At 41.3% G+C, this 19242-nt stretch overlaps 2 protein-coding genes across 3 annotated transcripts in view; one reads left to right on the forward strand and one right to left on the reverse strand.

Moving 5' to 3' along the window:
• Positions 1 to 19242, reverse strand: part of aff2 (ALF transcription elongation factor 2) — a 127911-nt gene that overhangs the window by 76055 nt on the left and 32614 nt on the right. For both annotated transcript variants that reach the window (XM_088989481.1, XM_088989480.1), the window contains exon 2: positions 3664 to 3784. In XM_088989481.1, the coding sequence (XP_088845607.1) occupies positions 3664 to 3784 (121 nt within the window). The remainder of the gene's footprint in view (positions 1 to 3663; positions 3785 to 19242) is intronic.
• On the forward strand, positions 9521 to 11137 carry LOC148901607 (galactose-specific lectin nattectin-like). The gene is made up of 6 exons (XM_088989479.1): positions 9521 to 9659; positions 9756 to 9774; positions 9862 to 9944; positions 10041 to 10175; positions 10652 to 10754; positions 10854 to 11137. The coding sequence occupies exons 1-6, from the start codon at positions 9549 to 9551 to the stop codon at positions 10931 to 10933; spliced, it is 531 nt and encodes a 176-aa protein (XP_088845605.1). The 5' UTR covers positions 9521 to 9548; the 3' UTR covers positions 10934 to 11137.

The following is a 19242-nucleotide window of genomic DNA, read 5'->3' on the forward strand; positions in this document are numbered from 1 at the left end:
GAGAGAGAGAGAGAGAGAGAGAGAGAGAGAGAGAGAGAGATGAGCTCACTCAAAAATAACTGCGAACAAAATATCGCTCTTTAACAGGATTAGTTAGGGGATTAGCTAATAGCTGACAGAGTCAAATCAAATGAGAAAGTCAGACAGTGACAGACACCAACTGATATGAGGGCAGTGATGGAGGAAAAATGGAAGAAAAAAAAGATTGAGAAGAAAGTTTTCTATAAATCCCAGGTGATAACGAGGACATATAAATCTGGAAGGTTCCCCGTGCACTGAGCCAGAGTGGGCTGTGAGATTGAGGTGTCCCTATGACTGTATCTATCTGTAAAGCAACACCTTCACTAAAAACTGAACTTTTCAGCAAGACAAATAAATCAACAGAGCCAAGGAGCAAAGAATGCCAGAACCATTTGTCATGAGTCACAGCAGTCAGAGCAGGAGGAACGCAGGCACATGAAGCAAATAAACATAAAACCCCTGTGGTTCACTGTCACACACTTTGAAAGCCTCTAATTTAAAGGAATTCTGAAATGGACTAAAGTTCACTTTCCATTTGTCTGTTTGTTTAATTTTGAAACTGAAAAAGACTTGTAAAGAGCAGTACATTGGGGAGACTCAACAAATTCTCAAAAAAAGACTTTATCAACATCGCAGGGATAATACTAGTGGGCCTCAATCGGCAGTACATTTGCACCTAAAAGCTAGCAACCACTCATTTGACGACAATGAGGTTAAAATCTTAGCGAAAGAACATACGTAGATGGCTTGAAAGGGGTGTAAAAGAAGCGATTCTCATAAAACAACAAAATCCTTCATTAAACCGGTCTGGTGGGGTGAGGTTCAATTTGGATCGTTCATACAATAGCCTGCTTAGGCAAAACAGGTTAGGCAACATTCGTAATGCTGATGAGGTGATACCGGTGGGAGTGGGGCAAATAGGCCAGTCGTTAGTCAGGAATGTAGGAACAATCAGTGGGGCCACAGGGAAGTGGTCCTCTGCTCCCCCCAACCTGAGAGTAGGGACCTATCATAGCTGTGTATGGCGCCGCCATCTCTGGACATTAGGGATATATAAATAGGGGCGATACGACCAGTCAGACTTTAGTTCGCTGACGAAGCCTCTTGGATAGGAGACGAAACGTCCGACACCTTCAAAAAGTACAGATGACGACTGAAGAAACCTTCTCATCTCTGGTGAATTGTAAAGCAAACACACATCTTAATTCTAAAGCACAACTACCTTGGGGGAGAGGAGGGTTTCTTTTTTTTTTTCGTAAAAAAAAATGTAATTTTATACTTTGTAGTAAACTCATTCACTGCCAGATATCCAGTGCCAGGGGTTTTGTCATTTTCACTTAAATTCCAGGACCCACAGAATACTGAGTTTTCGGTCTAGATAAACATTCAATGCAGCGTAAGAAACCTTAGATTCTCTTCTTTCGTCAGAAAAAAAACAGTTAATTCCTAAGTTATATGGGTCTGGAGTAATATGAGGTGCAAATGGGGGCAACTGTGCAAAAAGCAAATGCTGGCGCCTCCTGGGAGGGAAAAACATTGCCAGAGGTCTGACCAGCGCTTTATCGGCGCCCCCTGGAAATTCGGGATTGGAGCTCCACGTCATATTTTCAATTCCCGAATAAATTTGGGAATGGAAGTGAATGAGTTAATTGTGTTCAATGTTTTTTCAAAGTAGTACTGTATGTTGAATGCTTACATAATAGAGGTATGAGTAAAATACTGTTCACAAAAATCCATTCCATGGTCAAACTGTGGCCATCATTTTAACAATCAGTTCTTTGAGAGAATTATGAGGATGAAAGAGCATTTCATCTTTCCATTTTCGCATGCTGTTTTATCCTCATTAAAGTTCCAGGTGATCTGAGTGAGCGTGCTCGCTACTGGCAGGACGCACATTCAAATTGACAGACACCAGTTTTGATAACGACAGAAACACGGTCTACCTGTCTTGTGGGTGTTTTTTTTAGAGGGCTGAATACAAACAGGCTTACTTCCTTTGGCTTAATATAATGTTTTCATTTCCTCAACAGTTGGCATTCTCCCAAATTGATGTGTGAGGTTATCCTTGAACATTCATCGCTGCTTGCCTGCCTTAAATAAAGCCCATGTTCATCTGGAATAAGTCCCAGTTTTGCAGCACAGTACAGTACAGTCGTATAGTCAGTGTTGCGACTCATCTGACGTCACAGTTGTCTAAATTTAACAGGCCAGGCCAGATAAACAAATGATATCTTTTAGAGCGGGTGATCTTTTTCACATAACCTTTTCAGAAGTGATGAAATGGTGTGTCGCCCAATCATTCTCTCATATACACCGATAATAATAAACACTAATAATGACTTGGAAACAATTAATGGAAATCTGAAGATATTCTCATTATCGGTGTAACCGCTCATGTGGCACCCTCAAAAATCAACCATGATCAAAGTTTAACAATGTAGAGCCCGCTCTGTTTCTCCTGTGTTCTGACAAACACACTCGTTTTGTCAAGATTCAAAGCCAGCATGTCCCAAGGTCGACACTCTTGGCGGCAAAATAAAGTGAAGTGCTTAACTGTAGAGAATTAGAGTCAAATCTTCTGAATCTGTTGGGGTAATTCGTTATACGAACATCTTTAAACATATTTTGCATTGTTTTGTTTCGTTTTGGACTTTGGACCTATTACGTCACATCCTATCACATCACATCTTGTCCGTCTTACATAAATGCTCTCCCAGCGCGTCAATCTCTCTCTCTTCCTCTTTGCCTCTCCTCAACCGACCTCACAATGTCCCTGCTGTCTACAAGATTAAAATAACTTATTCTGTTCAACACCTGGCTTCCTGCTGATTTCACCATCGCACTTCTAACACCCTGAAAAGTGATGAACTAAGAACGAACAATCACTTTTAACCCATCAGAATCCATATTATACACAGGGGGAAGTGGATGGCAGTGGACTCGGATGCATGACTCAACACACTCTGAGTGTCTCAAAGGTGCAGAGATTCTTATGCTTGAGGGCACAATAGATGGCCATCACAGTTACCACGGATTGCATTGATGATTTTTTTCTTCGTTGCTTGTCACATTTTACCTGGTTGTATGTGAGGAGGTAGCACATTCTCAAATCCATCTGACTCTGGTGTAGCTGTAAGGATTCGCCACACTCTACGAAACCGATATTAACATAGCTAGACTAGCTCAACTCACATCGGCATGACCGCAGTACATGTATTCATCCTTTTTTCATCCTTTGGGAAATGCTATGTGAGTATTGTAAACAATGGAGCTCCTGTATTTTTATCTTGGTTCAAACAATACGACTCCCTGAGAGTTGCATCTGTGATTGGCTGAATCTGTTCGGCCGGGAGTTCAAAGCTTTTTTCGATTAAATATATGTGTTAATTAAATTATGAAAAAAAAACTGGTTGTGTAAAGCCTGGTAAAAAATATGCTTAATGATTCAATAATTAAATGTCATTGTTTCATGCTAGTGGAAAATTGCAATTTGGGTACGCTTGTCAAATCTATTGCTTAAATTGTAATATTTGTTGTTTTATGTTTTATTGACATAATTTATCAACAATGTTCCCAAAGATGAATTCAATACTATGCCTGTAATCCAAAACCTGGAGGGTCCAATTGGTCACTCTTACTTACTTTGTAAGGTTCCCCAAACAGGTTGAATCCAGTGGAGAACAAATCTTCATCCTGCTGTACCTCCTGGGTCCTCCTCTCCCATTCTCTCCTTTTGAGGACGCTGCGCTCTGACTCCAAATGGCTAAAAGGAAACCAAGAGAAAAACTCATTAGTGTTGCCTGCTGAGAACAATCCACTGGCAGAAACTACTGCCTTTTTATGTCTGACGTGTGGACAATACTGAGCAACAACGATGGCAAATAAAAGCACGAGAGCCAGTAGATGATCCCCAGAGCAGTCATTTCTGACCTCAAACGGCAAAAACCCGACATATAGAGATCAATTTACACACTCAATTTCCACAGAGCAACATGCAGTACATTAAATATAGACTTTTGTTATACCGTTGCCCGAAGTTGAATGGCATGATTTGAGACTTTCATTGATATTATCTTTGTGTGGTTTTTTTGGGGGGCAATCTTCGCCGTCCAGAGCAACTCACTTGGCGGGCCTTACCTGGCCCCCAGGCTGCGAGTTAAACACCAATTTCTTTTTTCTATCGATTGGGTCATCAATTCATTGAATAGTTGGATGTCATTTTCCTTCTTTTATGCACACTTCAAAACTGATGGAAACTTTTTATTTGAATATATTCTTGACAATTTCATGAAATATACATTGACAAGCAATTGAGCGATGCTTATTTTCAAATGTAGTTTTTGGGAAGTGTGTGCGCGATTTTAGTGGATATCCCTGCATCAGTGGTCATTACTACTTCACAAGTGTCTCTACTGACATGTGTAGCTCCGCACAGAGCTCAATTAAAACTTTCAAATATATGTGAACTTTGTTTGCTAAATATGATATTAAACTGCTGCCCCTCAGAATTATAGCCATTCCCTCCTCTTTTTTTGCTCTCCTCCATATCCACGTGTCTCTTTCAATTCTCCGTGGTGTTCGTCAGCCAGCTGTTGTGAGTCTGAAAATGCCACAAGATCTACAGCTGTACTAGTGACTATTTATCGCATGTGTGTCAAGCGCTATAGCACACAAATTTGATCATTCCCAAAGGGAATGAGTTAGTACCATGAGGTATCCAAAAGGCCACTGTATTCATTCTTTCGTTTTTAACTTTAGTGGTATGTGGATTAGTTGGGTAGATAATTTTGTAGTGTTGGTGACATCATGTATTGACTGAGCCATGGAACATTCCCTTCATTGCGTCGTTGATAAAATCAGAATTGAGTGTGCTTTTAATCAGTTGTTCTGGGAAGTTATTTTTCTTGGCTTACAACTCTCCCATGAGTGCTGCTGGGTATTTGATTCATCATCACTTCCTGTGTTAAACCGCCGGATGCCTTAATTGAAACAGGCGATCTGTGGTAAATGAGTGCCCTGGTGATCTGATTGTTTCTCACATATGTTTTTCAGCAAAGCCTACCTTTTACGATGCTAACTCAAAACTTTTTTCACTTAGCTGCGTTTCAATATGAGTCCACAAAGAAATGTATGAACGGCTCTTAGAATTTTAAAGCCTGTGCGAACAATCACACGCTATGTGCATGCCTCTGCCCCGTTGACCCAGGAAAGGGCATCTGTTTTACTCAATGCACTGCACAGAGAGGAGACAGAGTGCCTAATTAGCCATCAGCACAATTAAAAGACACATTCTCTTTTCCTGCACTAGACCTCTCCTCTGACATTTAATCTCCCAGTAAAATGTGCGAGTGGGAGGTAGGAAGAATAGAGAGAGAAGGTGAGGGGGTGTCGTATAGGCTCACGGGAAGGGAAAAAAATACTTCCACGGAAACCGACCGTTTTTTTTTTTTAAAGGAAAGAATATAAGAGAATGATGAAAGACTGAGTAGAGGGATGAGGACAGGAAAGTAGGATGAGATGAAGGCCTGGGCAAAAAGTAACAGAGTAATGGGAATTCCAGGAAAATGATTGACAAATCCGTTTGGGAGTCTGTGTGTGTGAGAAAGAGAGAGAGACGCAGAGGGAGAGAGAGAAACAGACACAGAGAGAGAGAGAGAGAGAGAGAGAGAGAGAGAGAGAGAGAGAGAGAGAGAGAGAGAGAGAGAGAGAGAGAGAGAGAGAGAGAGAGAGAGAGAGAGAAAGAAACAGCGATAGAGAGAGAAAGAGACAGATGAGCTCACCCAAAAAAATAACTGCTAAGAGTTGATCATTCTTCTGTATAAGCAGATATGTGAGACCTCACTAAGTCACATGCCACACATATACAATACAAGCACCATACACGCACACGAGATATGTAGTATTTACATCACTGAGAAAGTATGATGAGCATCTTAATATGTGGCAATCCATACATCTTAATACTGTATATTAAAGAGTCACAGCAATTCATAGACAATAATAATAATAACATAGTGTGAAAAACACAAAGGACGTTTGTTGCCATTAATGTAAATGTTGTGGGTTACATTGAAAAGTTGTAATCTGAAGAGGTGGGAGAGGCAGACGATGTGTTTACATTGTGCCGCCCCTTTCTTGTAAGTAGTTCATTGTGTTTCGCAGCTATACACAAACAGTAGGAGCGGAAACCATTCCCAGAATTGAACATCGCCCTATTTCCATGGAAAAATCAAAGATGGTGGAAATTGAAGAATAATTAGATATTTATTTTCATTGACAGTGTCTGGTGTAAATTCAACAATAGTTGTTATTTTTGTTGCGTTGCATTGTGCACTGGTGCGGAACTAGAAAATTATGAGCGGTTTTTACTCTTGCATTGACATTAAAATGATCATGACATGTGTGCTTTGTTTGGAGTAAGAAAAGTGTAACTCGTGGCCGAGAGCGTCATCCTTTATGGAATTTGGCCACTGTGAATAGGAAGAAAATTTGTGATGCATAAGAAGAGAGAGCAAGCATGAATGAAATTATCGGGCACCAATTAGTATGTAATAAAAGCTGAAAGTCTTTCTTATCAATTACCGTGGAAAGGAAGTCAATTTTCCCAGTTCTAATGTCATTTGGTGCATCGGTATTTTCAAATTATAATAGCTCAGCTGTGGACATAGCATTTTACACAGTTATGCATTGGTGCAAAGTTTTTTTCCCATGCCCGACACAACCAAAAGCTTCCAGAGTCAAGTTATATTTCAATTGCAAGTACATTAATTTAATTTTGCTGGTTATTGTTGAACCACACATACAATGTTTTGTGAGACATTCCATCCATCCATACATACATATCTACACACACACACATATATATATATACAGTAAAGTCTCATTATATCGATATTCTCGGGAGTCGGAAAAAATGTCGATATAACCGGACTATCGATATATCCGATCCTGCGGCATGTAAATTTTCTCCTTGCGTTCATAGAAATAGTATCGTAATAAGCAGTACTATCGATATAACTGATATTGATATAACAAGACTTTACTATATATATATATATATATATATATATATATATATATATATATATATATATATATATATATATATATATATATATATATATATACGTACACAGACACACACACATATATGTGTACAGTATATCAATTCATTATATTTGTTTTCATTTGCAGGAATGAACATTTTATTTAACATTGGAGCTTTAAAAAATTAATTTATTGAATTATATCATTCTTTAGTCTCAAAATGAAAGAGCAGGTAGCATATTGTTTGTGTTGATTTTTTGAAATGGTGGCAGCTTTCTGTTTGTTTTGTGTGTGCATGTGTCCTGAAGTAATGCTGATAGCCACGGTAAGCTTTGGGAATTTAATCTCAACAGAGCTCCGCTGGTCTCCCCTGATAACTATTCGCACATGCTCTTTTAAGTCGCGCGCACACGCACAAACACACACGCACACACAAACACACACACCTCAACCACTTGCACACATTCACACATGAGAATGCCTTATTGCTTGCTCTGGTACATTCACAGCACACTTTTAAAGCAACAATACTGGTCTTGTATAAGGCCACTGAGTCTCATTTGCACTCTTAAAAATTCAAATTCAGATGGACTTCGGGATGTTGTGTAAAAGATGAATAAAAACAGAACACTGTGATTTGCAAATTGATCGAAGCTATATTTATTTGAAAATACCACAAACACAAGATATGTATTGTAGGGTCGATGTCCTATTTTGTGCTTCATTATGCGCTACATTATGCGTTTTCAATGGGAGACATATCTGGACTGCTTAAAGGCTAATCTTAATACTTAAAATACAGAGCAAACCCGTTGTTGACACATACAGAATGTGGTTTGGCACTGTTTTGCTGAAATTGGCAGCAGTGTCCATGAAAAAGATGTGGCACAAATGGAAACATTTATGTTTCTCCAAAAACTTGATGCACCTTTGAGCATTCATGGTACCTTCAGATATGACTAAGTTCCCAGTACCATGAGCAGTAATGCACCGCCATAACATTACTGTTGCTGGTTTTTGAACTTGGCATCCATAACAGTCCTGAAAATACTTTTTCCTCTCTGGCCTGGAGCAGGTGCCAAAATAAATCAATCAATCAATCAATCAATCAATCAATCAATCAATCAATCAATCAATCAATAAATCAATAAATCAATAAAACAGTTTTAGAAATGAAAATGGTTTTGATGTGAATCTGGCTCAATCATTCGTCAAGTGCTACCCAGTTGGCAAAGTGCACTACACACGATGCATAAATAGCCAGCTTGAAAAACACTTGACAGTCCAAACATTGGAGCGACAGGAAAAAGATGATGCAGCAGGGCTACATAGGACGGAGACCGGAGTCCCGCGTGTTCTGTCAATATTTCAATCAGGTGTCTGCAACTGCGCTCGAGAGAGCCGTGGTCATGCATGTTTTCCATCTCTCTCTACTGCAACACACCTGATCCAAATGATCAACTCACCAGAAAACTATGTAAAACCAAAGAACGAGTCTGATCATTTGAATTAGGTGTGTTGGATGAGAGAGCATCGAAAACAAGCAGGACTGCACCTCTCTTGTTCCACGGGTGCCTACGCTTGGCTCAGATGCTGTCAGGAAAAAGGACAGCTGGCCACAACGTGTGACAAGACAGATTCATGCATATTCAACAATGTTGTTGTTTCTGCCATGAAGAGTAATTATCAAGACAAAAATTTATGAGGGTCTAATATCACCAACTGCTCTGGCATTTTTAGACTGCTGAGGCATTTTTAAGCCTCCCGTCTGTACCCTACCAATGTGTGACTCAACAGGCACATACTTTGAAAATGATCATGACTGGGAGAATGGCATACCAAAATAACCATGTTAATGGGTGGGGCCTTAATTAAAGAGGTAAAATCCACCCATACTTAAGGTGTGTTTGGTCTTGAACAAATACTGTTAGCATTACTCTGTGAGGCGGATCTACTAAGTCAAAAGCACCGCCCTGCTTCTCATCTTGTGCCTTTTGTTTCACAAATTTCGTTTCTCGAAAAAAGTTACGATTTCCTCGTGGGAGGGGAGTTAATCCAAAAAAACAATGATCATAATAAAATCCAACAAATTCTCCTTGAAGTGTTTAGATCGCGGTCGGTCGCAAATATGAGTCAAGACTTTTGTTGTTAAGAGCGATACAGATAAGCTTGACTGAATGTGCAATCTCTTATTTGGGCTTTATTTGGGGATAATTGCCCAGATGCACATCACATGAAAGCTACACAGGTAACTCACATGAATGGCTTTCCAACGGTTGTAAAACTTGTCTGATGTGTCTCATGACAAAACAATAATTGCTCTATTTAACATTCCTAGGCTGCGTATAAAAAGGACTGTTTGCCGTTATTGTTCGTATCAAGCATCACCGTGGCAAAGGTAATGTCAGGCAACATACTATATTGCTAACAGGAACATTTTAAATGAGACGGATTACTGATATGATTAGGCGGTGACCCGCATGGTCAAACGCACAAATCAAGAACTGTATTCTTCTGTCACTGCACAGATGGCATCTGCTCTTCGCTCATTGATCCTCCTTTGTGGGATATGTGGACTGTTGACTGGAGTAGTAAGTCAAAATTTTACCCGCTGACTTCGATCGATGTACATTTACGATTGTGTTTGATTGTGAGCCATGATTTGCCCCCTTACTTTTTTTTCACAGTCATGCCAAACGTTGAAAGGTTAGTCTTTGCCTCACCCTTGGGTTCCTTCCTCACCTTCTTTCCCAGATTGAGTGGTTGCCTAAAAGGGCTAACATTTTGTTGTAGGGTACTGCCCTAAAGGCTGGACTCGGTTGAATGATCGCTGTCTCATCTTCCAACATGACCAAAGAAGCTTTGCTGATGCAGAGGTTTAGAATCCTTTCACCCATCATTCCTAACAGTATACTGTCATTATACAAAAAACTTTTATTTTACCTTTTCTCTGTTTGGTTATGTCACGGCAGAGCATCTGCAACATTCTTGGTGGTAATCTGGTTTCAATCAGCAACGCCCTGGAGAACCGAGTGGTTATTGAAATGATTCGGGAAGGTGCTGGTGTTTTTGAAGAGACCTGGATTGGATACCATGACACCATCTTGGTAAAATCTCGCTCGGGACTAAAGTTCTGATTCATTCATGTCGATTGCGCTCGCTAAAAATCGACTTGTCACATAGAACAGGAATGTGTCCCCCCGGCTCCAACTTTTCACAGGCTTAATCCAAGCCAGTAGATTTGAGCATCGGTCTTCATGATATGGGGAAACCGCATTGCCCTGGAATAAATCATGTAGCTTCACCGACCGAGGTGGCCGCTGGTCAGATCCACGCTGGCTTCTGGATGACACTTTATAAATATGTTTTGCTTTCACTTTTGACAATCACATTCCATTCACTGCGTTCTCCGCCTACCCGTTCCTAGTATGACGTCAAATATCCGTTTCACCATGATCACGGTGATAATGTTTATACACAATCAATGTGGATTACCATAAATGGATGGATTACCAAATGTCAGATGAAAATCCAAGCGATCTTTTTCTTGTTACTGATTCAAATGGGGCATTTTGTTTTCCAGGAGGGTAGTTTCATGTGGACCGATGGCAGCAGTTCCACCTTCAGTGACTTTGAGCCTCAGACGCCAACACCAAATGAAGACTGTGTGGACATTGAGACTCCATGTAAAAATGAATTAACTTCTTTCTTTCATAGAAATGTTATCGAAATTCAGTTTTATGAGCATTTCAAGTCATATTGATTGTTTTGTTTTTTTCTTACAGCTGAAATGTGGCACCAACACGTCTGTGAAGATCTCAGTCCGTATGTTTGTGCCATGAAAGTGATTGTCAAGGACCACTAATTCGGCCATCATATCATCTTTACAACATTCTGGATGAGATTAAAAATACTTTCGGGAAACTGTATCAGTGATTTCTCAGTTTATTCACCTATTCCTTTCTTTTCTTGTGATTCTTCTGCACCATTTAGTTGTAATTGATTGTGGTCATTTGAGAGAAAAATTCAGGCTTATGACTAATAAATGAAGGTATCTGCTTCAGCATGAGATATTTTTTGGTTTGCTTTTTGCTTTTTAATGGTGCATTTACGTAGCAGGTCCAAATGCACGATTCTGTATGAACTGTAATGCCAATGTGACATTTGACAGTATATTTCCACGTCCTGTTCAAGTGACGCATCACATTCAGGAACACGTGATACATCCCACACATCTAAATAAGTATCGACTGCAGGCTGTGACAACAACAAACTGAAAGATAATACAAACATTAAATATTAGAAAGCATTTAAATTGACCCCGAAGACCTCTTCTCTCCTCTTGATTGAAATGAGAGTAATCGCCACATAACTGTACACTATTGGATGATGGACAAACATCAAGTGTAGCATATACATACACCAAGATGCATATTCACTGCCATTTACGTATTCATTCGGGAATCGTAAATATGACGCAGAGCAACAATCTCAAATGTGTTCGGTTTTGTTTTTTCATGCTTGGGTGCCGATAAAGCGCTGGTCATGGCCACTGGCAATGTTCTTTTCTTTTCCACAATGGGGGAGCATTTCCCTTTTTCCATGTGCTTTGTTCCAGCTTCAGCTGTTTTTAAAGCACTATATAAGCCAATATGTATGTATTGCATTGTATTTTAGACAGCCACCGTCATTTCAAGCTCATATAAGTCCAGACCCATATAATTTAGGAATTAGGAATTAATTTGAAACTTTTTTTCTGATGAAAAAAGAGAGTCTAAGGTTTCTAACGCTGTATTGAATATTTATGTAGTCCTAAAACTCAATATTCTGTGGGTCCTGGAATTTAAATGACAATGGCACTGGAGTGAACACATTTGCCCCCCCCCCCCCTTCCGCCCGTCTCAGCACGATGGGTGACAGAGCCTTCAGCTGCTCTGCCCCCAAACTCTGGAACTCACTTCCTCCCAACATTCGTAAAATCGATTCTCTTCCCACCTTCAAGTATGATCTCAAACCCACCTATTTAAAATTGCATTTTCTGTGTAGCTCTCTCTCGTGTTTCTATTTATAATTGTATTTTATTTATTGCATTCTATTTGTGATTGTAATTCATTTATGAAAGTGCCTATGCTTGTATGTATGCTTGTATGTATGTATGTATGTATGCATGTATGTATGTATGTATGTAATTATTATTATTATTATTATTAGTGCACGTCTGGCAGCGAATGAGTTAGTGTTCTCCACACATGAAAAGCACCACATTAACACCCTACATTTTCACATTGGATTCGATTGGCGATTCTCAACCGTGTGCCTTGGTATACTGGAGGGAAATTATCACTTTGTCGAAGTAATACATTTTTATCCGTTAATAGTATATCGAGATCGGGATAGGCAACTCCATTACTAGAGAGCCAAAGTCCTGCTGTTTTCAATCTCTCCCAGCTGCAACACAGCTGATTCAAATGCTCAGCTCGTCAGCAAACTGCATGGCCGAAAAATAATTTTAATTAGGTGCGTTAGAAGAGGTTCCCTTTGGAAACAAGCAGGATTGCGGTTCTCTCCGACCAGTGTTGACTACTCTTGACCGAGAAAGAAGCGCATATCACCAAGAGTTTGTGAGTCTGCTCAACTGTGCACTCATGCAGTATTTGTGTAGTTTTATGGGAAAACTGTCAGAGGAGTTCAAGACAACCAACCACCTGAAATATGTTTCAACTAATTTAAAGCCACGCTGACATTGGGACTAAAGTTTTACTTTGCCATCTGAGCTCAATGAGCCTGTTCACACATTTTGCAGTTACTATAGGGATTAGAGCGTTCCTCCGAAGATTAAATGTGTTTGTTTCGGCTCATGTGAACACAGTATATCACCATTTATCACATCTGAAACTATGTTTTATAAATACACACGTTATAATTGAGCAAAAAGATCCTATTTATTGGATCACATTGAAGCAAATCATTCATAACAGTGAACACTGATAGCATGCAGTAGCTCCGCTCATTTAAATGAGAAAACATGCAAATGGGGGGCTTTTATGTTTAAATGCTTCCCACAGTCCCGATGAGCCTTTTTCGGCACAGACTGGATGATATTACACTGTCGCAAAGGCACAGGTGTTAGTGAAGCCATTAATGGGGGGGGGGGGGTATGTTTCTCATCCAGGCTTGCAGCAAAATAATGGAGTATAGCCTTCAGATAGACATACATTGCTTTAATAAAAGGCAAATGGAAACAAACAAACAAAATAGCAATAGATTTAGTGTTCTCGCGAATGTGATTTGAGGAGCAAAATTCCACCAAGTGGCACAACGTAGCACAATTCACTTCAGACTCATGTTTTTACTGTAACAGTTTCAGCGACAGTGCATAACTACTTTGGCAGTAGTTATTATAGCAGCAGGACATGGTGTCACTCCAATTCATTCAACTAAGAACACATATGTGACATGGAGCGCTGCTGTCTGATAACATTATCAGTAAAAGCATTTGATTGAAAGAGAAATGTCTCTCTCCATCGCAACAAGATGACCAGATGGATTGAAATGTTATTTTTTTTTCATTTCTTTTACAAATATATTGAACACGCCATTACTTTTAAATATCATTACATCAGCCAGCAAATATAAATTTTGGGGGAAAGGAACACTGTGATTGTCACTACTGTGCTCTTGAGTCACAATGCAATTCTACATTCTAAATGACAATTTCGTGGCTAAATTTGTTTTGTATTTACTTTGCCTGTGAAGTCCCAAGCACTTTGAAAAGTCAGTGGTCAGAAATGTCAGACATGGTGCATTTGTTAGTGGTTTGAGGCAGGATGGTTGTTTGTCTCTGTGTAACATCATGAGCTCATCAACGCGATTCACATTCACTAGTTTGTAAGAGCTGAAAAAAACTCTTTCAAAGCTCAGATGAGTTTCTTTCCTTTCATGACTTAACTTAATAATTTTCCACACCTAAATTGCTGTTGAGTTGTTGTGCCACAACTTTCCGTCTTGAACAAATAATTGCGATTATCGAGAATAGTGATGATTGACACACGACACGGCTAAGCCGTGATAGGACGTATTTCAAGGTCAATCATCAAAGGGGAAAACCTGCTTTCTTGTCATTTGCTCCCGTCTGTCATGACAGAATGAAATGGCACTGGGATTGGATTGGATTGGATTGGATATGCCTTTATTAGTCTCACAGTGGAGAAATTTACATTGATTGAGAAACCCTCTTGACTATTCACACATTAAAAACTGAATACATGCTGTAATTATTCATCCTTCTATTTTCTATTTCCTCATTTGAGTGACAGCTGAGCTGGAGCCTGGCACAACCCTCTCTGTACACACGATTATGCTCATGTTCACAAATTAGTCTTCAACCAAATACATCTATTTTTGGAACGTTGGAGGAAGCCAGAACACCTAGAGATAATTCCAGGACAGCACAAGAACGTTTAAACATTGAAGTCCAAGATGGTGCCCAGATAGGCAGCTGTTGGCAAGTGTTCTCACGAGTCTTGCATTTTTGTTGTCGTTTTTGTGTTGTCTTTGTGTTTTATTTTGTCAGTTTGTCTTGAGACTAATAAAGGCTAATCTAATGTAATCTAATATAATCCAATATAATATTGTCATGATCTGGTTGGCGACCAACGGGGGGCGCTGTCGGCCCCGCCTGCACCTGCACAGGTGCTGGTCGTCCCGATCAGATTGGCGACCAACGGGTAGCGACGCCAGCCCTGCCGGCAGCCTCGCAGGTGCTGGTCGTTATAATCACTGTCACTTAAAAGGACACCCGGCACGACCATCCGTGGTCGGTTCATTGTTTGCTGCATGCATTGTGTATGTGTTTGTTTAACCTTGGCGGACTTTTACTTTTGGTCTTCTTTTGCTACTTTGTATTTTTTCAATTCAGATGATTTTGATGTTTTACATTTTGTTCCTGCTGAACTTTATTTTATTACAATTTGTCAAACAACCTCCTGCTCCCTCCTGCCTGCATTTTGGGATCCGCACCCGCCATCACCACCTCGCAAACCGTGACAGAATGAACCGACCCACCATCGGATCCTGCAGGTACATCGGACCCGTCTCATTTCCACCCTGTGCCTGGCAATGCTACGTCCACGTTAGCCCGAGCCTCGTCGAGTTTGAATTTCGTCACTCGACGAGCCGTAACGTCCACGTAAACGTCCGGCCGAGACCTCCTTCCAGGTGGCCGCCCAGGGTGACACTGGGTGACTGGCTGTGCACGCCCACGTCCAACCACGCTGTCGTCGTGCATGACGAATTGAGTCTCATCCACGACGAGCCGTGCAACGTCCGCGTCAACGTCAGTCCGAGACCCCACTCACCGCTGGATCCCGGAGCGGCTCTGGACTGGTCTCGTTCCCCCGGTGCCGGGCAGTTCACACCCACGTCGGCGTCCGGACAAGACCTGGTCCCATACGGCCGTACGGGGTGCCATTCTGCGCCTGGAAGTGCGACGTACACGTTGAGCCATGCGCCGTCGCGTGAACGTGTGAGAGGGATCGCACTCACGCCCACGACGATCCGTGCTGCGTCTTCATCCACCCCAGGCCGAGTCCCGTTCCCATCGGGCCACCGCCCGTCGTGTGCTGGAGAGGCAGCGGTTGCCCTCTCCACCGACCGTTCCCTGGCGAGTGGACCTTTTGGGAGACTGTTGGGACTTCTGGAAGCAGCCCCTTGAAGGGGGGGTACTGTCATGATCTGGTTGGCGACCAACGGGGGGCGCTGTCAGCCCCGCCTGCACCTGCACAGGTGCTGGTCGTCCTGATCAGATTGGCGACCAACGGGTAGCGACGCCAGCCCTGCCGGCAGCCTCGCAGGTGCTGGTCGTTATAATCACTGTCACCTAAAAGGACACCCGGCACGACCATCCGTTGTCGGTTCATTGTTTGCTGCTTGTTGGCTGCATGCATTGTGTATGTGTTTGTTTACTCTTGGCGGACTTTTACTTTTGGTCTTCTTTTGCTACTTTGTATTTTTTCCATTCTGATGATTTTGATGTTTTACATTTTGTTCCTGCTGACTTTATTTTAATACAATTTGTCAAACCACCTCCTGCTCCCTCCTGCCTGCTTTTTGGGATCCGCACCCGCCATCACCACCTTGCAAAACTGTGACAAATATAATGTAAACACCACTTGTTGATTGAAGAGCAGGCACGCTGATCAACAGATCGCCATTTTTTGTAGTAATAATTATCTTCTTTTCGTTTTGGCTTTTCCCTTCAGGGGTCGCCACAACAAACAACAGTGTCCTCTATCTAACCCGGTTTTGTGCATCCTCTTCCCTCACACCAGCTGCCTTCATGTCCGCTTTGACAACATCCATAAACCTCCTCTTCGGTCTTCCTCTCGGTCTCCTGCCTGGCAGTTCAAGGCTCAGGATCCTTCTCCCGATATAGTCGCTCTCTCTCCTCTGGACATGTCCAAACCATCTCAGTCTGGCCTCTCTGACTTTCTCTCCAAAGCCTCTAATATGAGTTGTCCCTGTAATGTGCTCATTCCTGATCTTATCCAACCTGGTCACTCCCAAAGAAAACCTAAACATCTTCAGCTCTGCTACCTCCAGCTCTGCTTCCTGTCTTTTCTTCAGTGGTACTGTCTCCAGTCCAAACATCATGGCTGGTCTCACCACCGTTTTATACACTTTTCCTTTCATCCTAGCTGAAACCCTTCTATCTCACATCACACCTGACATTTATCTCCAGCCGTTCTAGCCTGCCTGGACACGCTTCTTCACCTCTTTTCCACACTCTCCATTGCTTTGGACAATAATAATAATAATAATAATAATAATAATCTTCTTCTTTTCCTTTCCTTTCGGCTTTACCCTTCAAGGGGTTGCCACAGCAAATCAGTGTCCTCCATCTTTAGAGGTTTGATCTGCATGTTTGTTTTGGCCAAGCTTTTACGTCGGATGCCCTTCCTGACACAACCCTCTGTATTTATCCGGGCTTGGGACCGGCACAAGAATACTTATGTCCCTTTGTGGCTAATAATAATAATAATACATTTCATTTATAAGCGCCTTTCAAAACTCTCAAGGACACTTTACAGTAACAGGATATTTTTTTCTGCGGGTGAGCAGCGGCAGTCACACGCGCCAGCCTTCCTTCAACCCGGAAGTAACACAGAGTAAAAAAAAAAACAAAAAAACTAAATACATTTGTGTAAACAAACAAATTACGAATGGTGAGAAACAGCAAACTGGAAAGGGATAAAAATACACAAAGTTGTCCATAAAAACTCCTTATCATTTATTTCAAAATGAACAAAAATTACAAAACTTTAAGAGCCTTCGAAATTAACGTTTTATTTAAAAACTCCGAAGTTGGCAAACATGATGAAACTTTGCGCCCGCATCAAACCATTTCAACAGACTTCAAAGTGACAATGTGACTTTTTTAATGAGTGAATCCGAACATCATGAAGCAATTATTTTATTAATCCAAGCCTGCGCTTCTAAAAGATGAAACACAGCTGATTATTATACCTATATCTTAAGTGGTGTCATAGGCAAAGCCCTTCATATCCACTTTCGGTCTTCGCATTTTATTTAGCCTGCATTAAGTCGAGCGGCTCAATTAAGTCTAAACCCTCGGATGTGCTCACTGTGTGTGTTCATGGAGTGGAGGGAAGGGGGCCGGGGGTGTCTGTGCAGCTCTTAAGAGTGTTGTGGAATGACAGGGAGGAGTGAGGGGGATAATGAGAGAAGGGGAGGGGTGGTGAGCTGTCAGGCTGCAGACAAAAGCTTTGTTTGAAGTGTCACTTCAACGACACGTTTTTGTCAGTGTGTGTTTGTGTGCTCTTTCTGCGGTTTGTGTGTTATTTCTGAAGGCATTAGACATCCGAGGAAATATCAGCAGGCATTCCTGGACCCACAGTGAAGAAGAGATTGCGCCACAGTGCCATCAAGATGAAAATATACAGCTTGTACTTTTTCTCCCTTGTAGAGATGAACAATATCAAAAATCTCATGCCTCAGTGTGTCTGTGTGTGCGAGTGTTACGCGTCGCAGCAGGCATTATAATGACACACGGGCTTCAAACACATTTTTACCTTGTGGCTTTGTTTCCATGCCTATCACACAGATGCTTGTGTTTGACACTGATGGATGGATAAATAGACCAAGAGCGAGGCCAAGAATAAGGGGGCACTACTTTGTGGTTTTCACCTTTGCATCACATCATAAAGGAGCAAACAATGACAACAACAACAACCACACAGGATTAGCGTTATCTCTCATCCGTGTGTGTTTTTTTTAACTCATGTTTATTCGCTTTCTTGTTTTATGATGAGAAAAGTCTCAGTTTCCTAGTTTGTCAAAAATCCTTTTAAAGAAACACGAGTGCTCGACATTCCATGAGCGCTCGCCAGAAATATGTCACTTAATGATGTAATTTTACAAAGAGTTGACAACAACAGTTAATTATGTACCTTTTGTCATCGAGGTGAAAGACATTTCATTGTTCCACCTGTCACTGTATGGCATGAATCAACAATTGTTACAGCTGCGGCTGTTGTGAAAGCGAGATATACATGAATAAACATGTATTGTGTTGTATGAAATATATAAACATGTTATCATTTCAATAAGTAACAACGATGAATTTTCAGCGAGACACCTGACAGTCACTCACAGCACACTGGTGGCACACTGCTTGGAAATCACTGTTCTTTCAATTTAAATGTATGTCACTTTCTGCTTGTGTGTCAAACGTTGCCTAAGATAGTTGGCGAATGGTTTGTCACATTGGCACGCAATTAACACAAAGCTGGTCCATGTTGTGGAACTCTGAGAGGCTCCCTCAAATAATCTGGATGGAAATCAACTGTCCCATCTGCTTGCCGAGAGTTGCCCTCATGAATCTGGTTGGTCGAATGTGCTCCCAGATGGTCTGAAATTGTACCACCAAAACTCCCTGCCCCCGCACACATGGCTGAGCTGCCCTTGTGCAAGGCACTGCAACTGCTACCCGGGCAATTAAATAAAAGCTGCCAACGCTCATGTTTCACCAATTATGTGTTCTCGTTATGCTGCGTCACAAATAAACAGTATGCTAAAACTCGTTGTTGAAAAACTTTTTAACTCATTGACTCCCATCCTCGCATTTATTTTGGAATAGAAAATATGACGTGGAGC

The sequence above is a fragment of the Hippocampus bargibanti genome, linkage group LG02, assembly GCF_051943395.1.
Source record: "Hippocampus bargibanti isolate YZ-2025 linkage group LG02, ASM5194339v1, whole genome shotgun sequence".
Taxonomy (NCBI): Eukaryota; Metazoa; Chordata; class Actinopteri; order Syngnathiformes; family Syngnathidae; genus Hippocampus; species Hippocampus bargibanti.